Source organism: Strongylocentrotus purpuratus, unplaced genomic scaffold (genome assembly GCF_000002235.5).
Source record: "Strongylocentrotus purpuratus isolate Spur 01 unplaced genomic scaffold, Spur_5.0 spur5_scaffold_21, whole genome shotgun sequence".
Lineage (NCBI taxonomy): Eukaryota > Metazoa > Echinodermata > Echinoidea > Camarodonta > Strongylocentrotidae > Strongylocentrotus > Strongylocentrotus purpuratus.
In genome coordinates, this window is record NW_022145607.1 from 25,585,456 (window position 1) to 25,597,192 (window position 11,737).

At 36.3% G+C, this 11,737-nt stretch overlaps 1 protein-coding gene across 2 annotated transcripts in view; it reads right to left on the reverse strand.

The window, feature by feature from the left end:
* Positions 1-3,170: 3,170 nt before the first annotated feature.
* Positions 3,171-11,737, reverse strand: part of LOC575287 (transient receptor potential cation channel subfamily A member 1 homolog) — a 53,692-nt gene continuing 45,125 nt past the window's right edge. For both annotated transcript variants that reach the window (XM_030995486.1, XM_030995487.1), the window contains exons 15-24: positions 11,466-11,599; positions 10,634-10,794; positions 9,856-10,027; positions 8,226-8,363; positions 7,635-7,743; positions 7,016-7,107; positions 5,977-6,207; positions 5,269-5,337; positions 4,594-4,779; positions 3,171-3,970 (exon numbers count right to left, since the gene is read on the reverse strand). In XM_030995486.1, coding sequence (XP_030851346.1) covers positions 3,569-3,970; positions 4,594-4,779; positions 5,269-5,337; positions 5,977-6,207; positions 7,016-7,107; positions 7,635-7,743; positions 8,226-8,363; positions 9,856-10,027; positions 10,634-10,794; positions 11,466-11,599 — 1,694 coding nt within the window. In that variant the 3' untranslated portion in view covers positions 3,171-3,568. The remainder of the gene's footprint in view (positions 3,971-4,593; positions 4,780-5,268; positions 5,338-5,976; positions 6,208-7,015; positions 7,108-7,634; positions 7,744-8,225; positions 8,364-9,855; positions 10,028-10,633; positions 10,795-11,465; positions 11,600-11,737) is intronic.

Sequence of the window (11,737 nt, forward strand, 5' to 3'; positions counted from 1 at the left end):
TTCATTCTATAATGGGGGGATTTGCTCGGCGATAATTTGCTCGATTTTGAAATTTAAGATGTTTTTATTGTTGATTGAATCTGGTTTAACATGGATACGGAATTTTAATGAATGATTTTATATACCACTAAAGGTTTTCATATTCCAAATATTTTACCATTTACAAATACGGCATGACTTACACAATTGTCCGAATCAACGGAATGGTCAATTGGTCGACTTGGTGGTGGTACCCACTGATCTCTACGGAAGTTTTTCCGTAGAGATCAGTGGTGGTACCAGGGTAAAACACCTCCCTGGTGGTACTATGCCGATCTAGCAGGGTTCGATATTTCCCGTGCATCGTTTCGGATAAAAACATTAAAATTCAGTCCCAAAACTAAAAGAATCAAATTTAACTGGTAATAGTCAGTACTAACCATAATGATACACACATGCGAGCACAGGGGCGGCGTAGCAACTTCCAATTAAAAAAAAAAGGGGGGGGGGGGGGAGACCAACAAAAAAAACTTAGCACTTTCTTGGAAAAAGGGTTGGAAATCTCAAAGCGAAAATGTTTAGACATTGGTATATACCCATTCATTGTGCTTAAATTATCAGGGATGATTTCAATTGTTATTTCTCTGTATTCATACTTTGGGCGTAATGATCAGAAAATTCTTTTGCGAGGAAAAATATTAATTTATGAGGTGCAATGCGAAATATTATATCTTATAAAAAGGAAAAATCCCTTCCCGTTGGGGTTATAAGCTCATTCTCATAACGGAAGACTGAAAAAGACCTGGTGATATTAAAGTAAAAAATCATCTATGGTGGAAATTAGTGGCACGTATATAGCCTACAAAGGGTAATTATCAAAGGTAATGAAAAATAGGGTACTTCTTACACCTCAAAAAAGAGGCATTAGCTCACCATACCAGGGATGAAAAAATTAAGGCACTTATAAGAATAGGAAATGCGCATTTGTCGACGGAAAAGGGGCATTGACCAGATATTAAAAGGGGCACTTATGAGAATGAAAAAGGGGCACTTATAAAGAAAGGACAATTTGCATTTGTTGAAAAAAGGGGTAGTTATCTGAGGTGAAAAGGGTCACTTATCAGAGATTAAAAAAGCACTTATCACTATATAGGGGAAGGTGCATTTGTCGAAGTAAAACGAGTATCTCTCAGATTTGAATTGGAGGCACTTGAATGAAAAGGGACAATTTCATTGATCCGGAACGGGAAGTTTGTTTTTTTTACAATGGGGGGGGGGGGGGCACTAATCATAGGAAAAGGGGCACTTATTAGGAAGGAAAAGGATCACTTGTCAAAGTTAAAGGGGCACTTCTCAGATTTGAATATGGCAATTTTCAGAGGTTGATGGGCACTTATCATCAGTGAAAAGGGGCACTTCTCGTACATAAAAGGGGGCACTTATAAGAAGTGAAAAGGGGAAGGGGCATATTTTACAAATTAATATTGAAAGAGAAATTAATGTCAAATACAATATAATGTGTCCCGTCCGCGCTATTTTAGAACAATTATTTGCCGCCCGTAAGCCCATGGTCGCTATGCCTACCACTTCAACGTCCTACAACATTAACTTTTGCTGTACCACTCGTACCATATCGTCTCTCTGGTTTAATAAGACGCCGTAAGAACAACAAATGAATGCAAATGTCTGAATAACTGTGATTACGTGTGATAAATTGCACTTGAGAATTTTAATAGTGAAAAGACACTTTGTAATACTGCACACTGCATTTTCAACTCTTTCTTTCTTCACGCAAAGTTAATTAATATTTACATCTTACAATTTCAAAATTAATCTTAGAACATTACCATCATTTTCTTAAAAAAGCAAAACACAAAAACAAAATCAAAAATTCTTCTGCTAATTCGATCTTTGCATACATTTTTCCTTCTCGCTTATCCCACTAAAATATGAATGGTAAATTGAATAGAATTATTGATGTCCATATTGACAATAACAGCTGATTTATGTATATTCCATTGTGGTACGGTAACTGAAGAAATATTGTGATCTAATTATTTATTTATTGTATCTGTGTTCTTTATACAGGGTGGTCTATTGAGTACATAAAATAACGATTTGCAAGAGAGTCTTGTATTGCATAATACACTTAAAATGTAATGTAAGAAAAAATAGACAAGTTTATGAATAGTAAAATAGTACAATATTAGCTAACTATAAAAAAAAAAGTACAATGGGAATAGTAATGACTTTGTTTTCAGAGTGTGTTTAAGTTATTGTCATATTTATAATTTCATTCATGATACAATATTGAACAATTACAGAACATAATGAACTGTTTATGAAAATTAATAATGTTAGGTACACTGTATCATAATTTATGTGCATACATGTAAGTGCCTATACCAGCAGCATCATACAATGTAGAATAGATGTACCAAAACAACGTCTAAAATCTGGAGGAAAAAAAAAATCGTTAATTTACTTTGCAATGTATTATGGATAGAAACTACCATTGCACTTATACTACAAAACCAGTCTTCACTGAAAAAAAGAAAAACAATACATTGCAAAATTCATGTATCATTGGATTTTGTTATATTCAAATTCTGCAGAACAGAGTCAGGTATAATATATCGCACCATTGTTCTAAACTTGAAAAGCTGTATTACGACGAAAATATCTTGCATATTACGACTTTTATCTGTCAATTTGTCATTAACCAACCTGTAGACTAAATAGCACACCTGTACAGGGCCAGGCTCGTAGCCACGGGGGGGGGGGGGGGGGGGGGGGGGCACGTGCCCAAAGTTCTTTTTCTTCCAAGATCGGTTGAACTTTTTTTTAGGGCAAGTAAACATAAATGTCCAATTATACTATAATACAGCATTATTTTTCACGATTTCCCTTTGCAATATGTTTTGTTTACAAACATCGTGTTTGGTGCTTTATTCTCTCCTGTGAAAAAACAACAATCGAGAACACAATGCAACAACAAGCAAAATTTTGTAGCACATTATCTTTCACAACTTTAAACCCTGAATTTATACTAAATAATTGTTTTGTGCACTCATTATCAATAATTATTAGTGATCAAAATCAATACAATATTGAAGATTAACTTAATTATACATGTACCATCTTAAACAACGATATAGTTCATCAAATACAAAAAATGGTACAACAAGTACTGATTTTGGACTGAAACACAACTATTTATTTCAATAAAACTTGATGCAAATCAGACACGTCATTACTATGAAAATCCGTCTTAGGCCTGTAGGCACCAGTTAATTGTCAGTATTCCATTACCCACTTCTTTTTGTTTTCTTTCTATCTTGTTTCTAGTTACTATGTGCGTTCTTTATCTCTTTCTTGTCTCAGTATCCCATTCCTCTTTTCCCCTGTTTTAATAATAATGTTAATGGAATAACTCGTCAATAGGTCCCCAGAAAAGAAATTAATTCAAAAAATCAGACCGTTGTCGGAATTACAGTGTTCAGAAGCTAACTTATCCTGTAGTAGGATTGACATGGTTGTTCGCAGTTCACAGAATAATTAATTGGGAAAACACTTTAATATTCATCTTCTAATCGTCGTCGTCATCGTCGTACTCGGCCGCCAGCTGTTCGGGCGTCACCAACGTCTTCAGCATCCTCTCCATCTTGCCCAGCTGTCCCTTTAGCTTAAACTGTTGCTCCTCCATCTTCACGACCTCCACTCCGAGCAGCTCCTGCTCTCCACCGTCTCCTGGCTTCAAGCCCTCCCCGTCATGCCGGGGCGTGCAGGAGCCACCGGGACTGGTGGCTCCATGAGGGGCGCGTACGGTACGTCTCCTGGTGGTCATTCGCCTGGAGCCCCGCCGGGTGTTGTCGTAGCGGCGGGATCCGCCCCGTTTGAGTTCGAGGATGGATTTCTCGAGGAGACGAAGGCGATGTCGAAGGTCGTTCATGTTGTCCATGGTAGCGAGGTTGGAATCGATGCTGACATCCTGATCAGCGAAAATAATGAGAAATAGTAGTAAGAAGAATATTGGTCAGTTTGCTGAGTACAAAATCAATAAGCACATAACATTCTGTTAACTCTATAAAGAGATAACTATGAATTCAGGGCTATATGCCAATAGATCGCAGTGGTATCCAAAATGGTCATGGGAAATAAATATCTGACGTTTTTAAAGTTTTTATGATTTTGATTCCATCGGGAAGGTATAGTATCGACTCGAATTTTTTTCCCTAGCAAAAACCAATTTTGAACAGGGCGAATGTGGGAGAAGCCGAGGTGTATACAAGTAAAATATTTTCCATTCAGTAATTATTACAACAGAATTGTGTTTGGCTGGGAAGGAAGGGGGGGGGGGGTAATTGGGTGGATGGGTTTCCCGAAAAGTTATTATAGGGGTAGCTGTTTCGACTACACAAGAATCAAGCTATCTGACTTCAGAAGTAGGCCTACCAGTAATGAACTGCTGCTGAATCAAATTACTAATTTATTGTTAACATAATTAACACAACATACAAAACTTATGATGTTTTATAAGACGGATTCTGGAATGTAAGCAATCCGATTGGTCAATTGACATCACGTGGGCGTGTATAATGACCTATAATATACCTTGTCAGGTTTGTTGGCAATGGGCATTGCTTTAGCCAAGAAGTCATCTTCCCCATTCATCCGGCGGACGTAACCCATAACGCCTTGAAATCGGCTTGGTTTTGTACTGATCATCTTCTTACTCACAATCGCAGAACGCCAAATGAAGAGCGGTAGAGCCCGTTGAACTTCCATAGCCAGGTCCACCTTTTTAAAGAGAAAATAATAATAAAATAGTTTACAATATTATTTAGATGTCGGTATCAATAAATCATCATTTCCCTTAAAGGCATATTTTCCATATTGCATAAGAACTTTATAACATTCTGGAGTAACGCATGTTGTGGGTGATTAGTGATTTGCAAATCTTTGCAAATCTTATTTTCACCAAAAAAAATAATGTTGTACATAATTATTATAACTCTTTCACAAAAAAAAAAGATATACGTAAGATATTTAAAGATGCATGGGGTCAGAATCAAATACTAATTATTATACTACAAATTCATCAACATCCTTCCACCGCGACAACTTCTGCCAATAGTAACATCGTCACCACTTCCATAGTACAACTACATCTTTACCAACAAACACCCCTTCACCACCATCAACACTCTACAATCACAACCAATCTCCACTACAACTACTTCCACTACCACCACCACCACCACCACCACCACCACCACCACTACTCACCTGCATAGCTAATTGATGAAGAGTTGCCTTCTCTCTGATACCATGGATGTCCTCCACTGCTAAACCGACCTGTGGTTTTAGAAATTAAAATTCCATTGCCAATAGATTCGAGAAATCTCATTAAATCGCATGTTTCATATTATTTTTTTATTGGCATGTTATAGCCATGAAAAATCATGTTATGCCAGCTAGAAAAAAATAAATATTAAAACACCCATTTCTACCTTGAAGAGAATATATTATAGAATCATGATTAGAGTATCTTACCACTCTGAGAAAGAAAACAAATCTTATTAGCATGTCCAGAACCAATTTAAAGGTTTCTTGCAGCTCGTCACACCGAAAAATATGCACATTGCCTATTTCCCCGTGTCTACATTCTTTTCAATCAATTCCCCTCTTCTCAACCTAGGCCTATCTATCCTCCCTTTCGACATGGAAGGGCACATGCCCCCTACAATAAGAAAGCGAACATGTGACCCGGCATTTATATTGCGTAACGCGTAAGTTGGATAATGACCGGTCATTATCCAATGGTAATGACCGGTCATTATCAAAATCATGTTATAAAACATCAATTTATGCAACAAATAATACACATCATTTTGTTCGGGCATTAGTAAAATTACCCACACTCGGTACCTTCAAAACAGCCCAAACAGCCTCGGCGATAATGCCCTCACTGATGTGTATCATTTGTATACTCACCAATAGATTTCCGAACAATATAGGCATGACTGCCAGCATAACGGTGAACATGATAGCCGTCAGCTCGGGGTGAAACACACTGTTTAAAAAGAAAGCCTTTTCTCCATCCCCCTCCAGTGTATTGGAAGTACCGAGATAATCTTGACCATGAAATATATCATCATAGTTGAACTCTCCCAGGAGCATTGTGAAAACCTTCATCAAGCAGTACTCCAGTTGATGAAAACTATTCTGAATAGGGAAAAGGGGATACGAATAAATGGATAGTCAGGAATTCAGGATTGTTTCGTATCGATTGCAATCATTACAATTTTGAACCTTTGAATGAAATTGGGCAGAGTTCTGATCGATGAGAAAGATAACAAAAGAGAGGCATATTTCTCTAAGAATAGGTTTATATAAAGATGTCGCTAGACCTTTAAAGTATGGGGAGTGGGAGACTGTGGGTCTATGTAATTTCATCGTCAAGTTAGAAGAAATTTTCCAACAAGATAAAATCGTTTATAAAAAGGGTCCTCCGATACTAAGATAACATTTCTCCCATGTTTTTGATCTTTTTGAAAAGGGTAAAACTAATCCTGAAATTTCAGGGTTTTTTTGTTCTAAACTGTTTTCCAAGGAGGAAGAAAATTATATCTTTCTCTTGAATGTTGTAAAAGAAATGTTAAAGTTGATTTGGTTTGATGATTTATTTATTCCATACACATCAACATAATTATTTACATTTACAATCTGATAGCTTTAGATGTATGATAATGAAATTGTATATACAGAAAAGGGGTAGCTTAAGCATAAGCTTATCTTTATGTTATTTATTATGTATCATTGAAAAAACAACTTGTACTATATGAGAAATGTATATGTAACATGAGAAATATGAAAATAAATGAAATGAAGAAAAAAATGAAATGAAGTGAAATCCTCTCAAGAATGAAAATAAGTGTTATAATAAAACTTTCAATAATCACGTTAATGATTATAGCCATAGAAGAAGCATAAATCATTCCATAATCCAAAATAAAATATTTATCAAACTAACCTGATTCATGAGTAAAGCGTAGAAAGCCAAGGCAAAGGCAACGAGAAATAATAGTAGTAGAATGACGATCTTCAGAAATGTCCGCAATATATCTGGTTCAGAAAACACGAAAAATAGTATTATGAAAAGGATTTCAGACTTATATGGCTTGGTGTACGTTCTCTTGTATACAATACCATTACTTCCTTTATAATTCCCTATCTTCTTCTTTTTAACACTCTAATCTTCTATGACCCTCTTAAGAAAAACGCTTATAGGGGGAGTCTACAAGCCCAACCCCCGCCCCCACCAATTCTTTTGATCATAATGTTAAAAATGACAACAGAACCCCAAGCACCAAAAGCCTACCCCTTTAAAGAATATTCATCTAGAACCACGTCTAACTCTCTTCCCGTTTTTCGTTTCACACTGTCTTCTCCAAGCCAATTTATGTCCATCATAATCTCCATAATTATTATCATAATTTCATCACTATTAAGTAGTAATATCATCATCATTATCACCATCATTATCGCCATCAGTAGCATCATCATCATCATCATTATCATCATCATCACTATCATCGTCACTACTACTATTACTACAATACTATCATTATTAAATTCACATTCGCGCTTACATGTAAACATGATAACGTAGATCCCCAAAGTTGAAAATCTTCTCGTGAACAAAATAAAGTTAAGCCATGCTACGAAGATGGCTACAGCTCCACACTGCCACTGCCATGCCTAGTGAAAAGAACAAATAGATCATTACTAAAGAAATTATATCACAAAAGCATAGATAATTATTCAAGAAATGCAAAAGGAATGTTTATTTCGGCAGATTTACATCACAATTTGTGCATCAATCACATCAGTATAACTGATTAAGATGCCAACAAAAAAAGTTGCTTGTGGATTTAGGACTTTCTCCGCAGATGTGGTACTATTACTATGGAATTAAGTACCATTGGTGTTGAGAAAAAGCCGTAGATTAACAACAAATACATTGTTTTTTCTCACAATGTTCGCACATGCATGGATGTGACACCCATTTTGGACCTTTTCCTTGTACGCTTTGGAATACAAGTTCTAGACAGCAGCCATTGTAAAGTTAAAAAATAATGACAATAAATTATCATCATCATAATCATAATTATCATAATTATTATCACTCTGATGATTATCTATATAATTTTAAGGGTAGGATAGGATCGGGCATCACTTACCTCCCGAACCATGATGTTTTCGTTGTAGTACACCCCACTCACTGGTAGGACAAGTAAGATAGCAAGCAGGTACAGGGATACCTCCAAGAAGTTCCCCCAGTTCAGGTAGGACTGTCGCTGCCAAAGAACCTGACACACCTGGTGACGAGATTTGAACAATGAAAAGCAATCACTCAATCGATTCATTCATAATTTATGCACGTAGTATGAAAATATTGATTTATAATAGACCATGGGTGATCCATGACCTAATTTAATCCATCTGCTCATCGTTCTATTCCCTCCGACTCACCCATTCATTGAATCAACCAATCAACCAACTAATCAATCATAAAATTACTCACTCACTCACTCACCCAATGATTCAATCAATCGATAGCTCACTCAATAATAAATACATCGATCACTGACTCACTCCCAATCAATGGAGCACTCAATCACATATACGTAGTGCAATGGAAAAAAGAAGAAGATACATTATAGATCATGTATGAGCAATCAATCAATCAATAAATAAATAAATAAATTACTCACTCTCAAATCAATCAATCAATTACTCACTCACTTGCTCACTTACCCAATCAAAAAATCAAACAATAATACTCACCCAATAAAAACATCAATCGATCACTCAATCACTCACTCAATCAATTAATAAATAACTCACCCAATACATAAATCACTCGATCCCTTATTCTTCCACAATCACTGGAGTACTCATTCACTCACTCACTCACCCAATCAATCAATCAATCAATATCATACAATTAAATCCTAAGTAAGTATATAAATCTTCATGTTGTCAGATGAGATACATCTCTGATGATAAAGGTTTCTGATATTATGATATCAAACTATACAGTGCGTCCCAGAAAAAACGAAACCGAGAAGTATCGATGTTTTATCATAACTTAATCACAACCATAATTAATGAATGATACATATTTGGAAAGCTTAGAGTCTCCTCTTTCAGTTGATGCTACTCACGTGATAAAAGACTTAACTCCGTTTCGTTGACAATCAGCCATGCATGAAGACTCTCGTCTACGGCTGATTGTCAACGAAACGGAGTTAAGTCTTTTGTTAATTTCGTTTATTGATACGGCAGGCAGCCAGTGAAAACGAATTCGTTTAATAAAATTATGGAAATGCAAGCACTACTTTAAACAAATAGAACTTTGTCATTCCTCGCTCATTTTTCCTGATTGAGGTGTCATATGAAAGAGCAGAAACTCAACTTTCTAGAAATGTGAATTTTTCTTCGAAATTCAGATACCGCCCGCCAAATGTCTTTTTGGTTTCCTTCCTTCGAATTGTTTTTAATCACTCATGCGTGAAATATGTATTATCTGAGTAGCATCACATGAAAGAAGAGACTCTAAGCTTTCCAAATATGTATCATTTAGTAATTATAGTTGTGATTAAGTTATGATAGAACATCGATACTTCTCGGTTTCGTTTTTTTCTAGGACGCACTGTATAAAAGAAAAAATATTTGTGTGGTCATAGCGGCTAAATGATTATTCTCCATGTTCGTACTACTTAATCATTCAATAAATAAACAGATCAATACATTAATCACTCAATCAAATAATTTGAGTAACAAATCATTCAATCCACAAATTCTTACCTCTCTAAGCAAATTTATCCCCGATAGACCTAGGATAATCCACGGCCCGATCTCACCGAAGAGAAATAGAGTGAGGATACTGAATCTATCCGTCCAATGCTCTGCTCCGTCCACGTACCACTCAACCAAACTCTCACCATTCTCCGTTAAAGTGGCGTTCTTGATGTAGTACCTGCGGAGGGAGAAAGGGGAGGACGATTTTTTTTTAGTAAACTGTAATACTTTCATCTCTTTTATCTTTTCATATTATTTTTCATCATCTCGGTTTCCTTTTTTCAAACTCTTTATCATCTTTCTTTCCATCTGTTCTACACCTCTTAATATCTTTGTTCATATCCTTTCTAAATCTTCATCTTGTTTCGCCTCTTAACAAAAACAAATAAATCATATAATTTCATCTGTCTAATTATCATTTGTTCTTTTCCCTTTCATTATTTCTTTAATTACTAAATCCATTTTCCTTCACCTCTTCATCACTATTCATTTCCTTTTCATCTCTTTTTCATCTCTTTTAACCTGGTCTCATCTGTTTTCATTATTTTTCACATTGCTACTCCTCTTTCATATCTTTTAACCGTTTTCCATCGCTTGTTTAATCTCTTCTTCATCTAAGTTCATCTCTTCTCATTATGTGCTCATCGCCTTTGGATATCTTCATCTCTACTTTTCTTTATATTTTTAATCTCATCATATCATTTTTCATCTTCTCTTCATCTCTTTTTCGTCTATCTTAACACTGTTGCCTCGGCAACACCTGTGTCCGCAACCTCATAGTTACCTTGGCGGTGTGACGACTATGTATCCCGTGAGAGCGGTGAGAAAGAGCATGTAGAGGGCGAGCGAGACAGAGTAGAGTTTCCTCCCGACTGTACTCCACTTGTGATCGAGGAGACTCGAAACCAGAGGATGGGCGAGTAGTTTCTCCCTCTGTGACGATACCTGTGTTTTTATGTGTTTAAAAAAAAAGTGATTGAGGTGATAATGATCCGCTTGAGGTGAAATTATCGCCAACAATTATTTCCAAAGTTATTATTCAATAACTCACACACTATCGATGTCAACTTGTTTGAGAGCGTGGTGTAGAGAAGGTGTTAATCAAGGTGTTTGGGGTCTTGTGGTGTCAAAGAGTTGGTCTTTGGGATCATAAGATCAAGGTGCTGGAGTTTGAGAACCTGATGGAAAGAAGGTGTTGATCGAGCTTACCATGATAAGTAATGGATGGTTGTTAATTAAGGTATTTGGGATCTTGGTGTCAAACAGTTGGTCATTGGGATCTTAAGACCACGGTGTTGATGTTTGAGAGCTTGGTGTAAATAAGGTATTGATCGAGGTTACCATGATAAGTAATGGATGGTTGTTAATTAAGGTGTTGGGATCTTTGTGTCAAACAGTTGGTCTTTGGGATGTTAAGATCAAGGTGCTGGTGTTTGAGAACCTTGTGGAAAGAAGGTGGTGATTGAGCTTATCATGATAAGTGATGGATGGTTGTTAAATATGGTGTTTGTAAAGGTGTTTGGGATCTTGGTGTCAAAGAGTTGGTCTTTGGGATCTTAAGACCACGGTGCTGGTGTTTCAGAACCTGGTGTAAGGAAGGTGTTGATCGAGCTTACCATAATAAGTAATGGATGATTGTCTGTCAAGATGTTAGAGACCTTGGTATAAGGTACAGCTCCGTGTCTGAGGACTCCATCACCTGTGAAAGGTTTGGGTTTGTTCTGGATGGGGCTCGGTGAATCAGTCTGTGCTGCAGATGTAAGAGAGAGAAGAAAGAACAAAATTACATAAAATGTAAAACGTAAGCTTGGATATATATATATATATTTCAATCCTTACATTTGTATCATGTTCTCGTGCTATCATTGACTGAAAAATCAAAGAACTA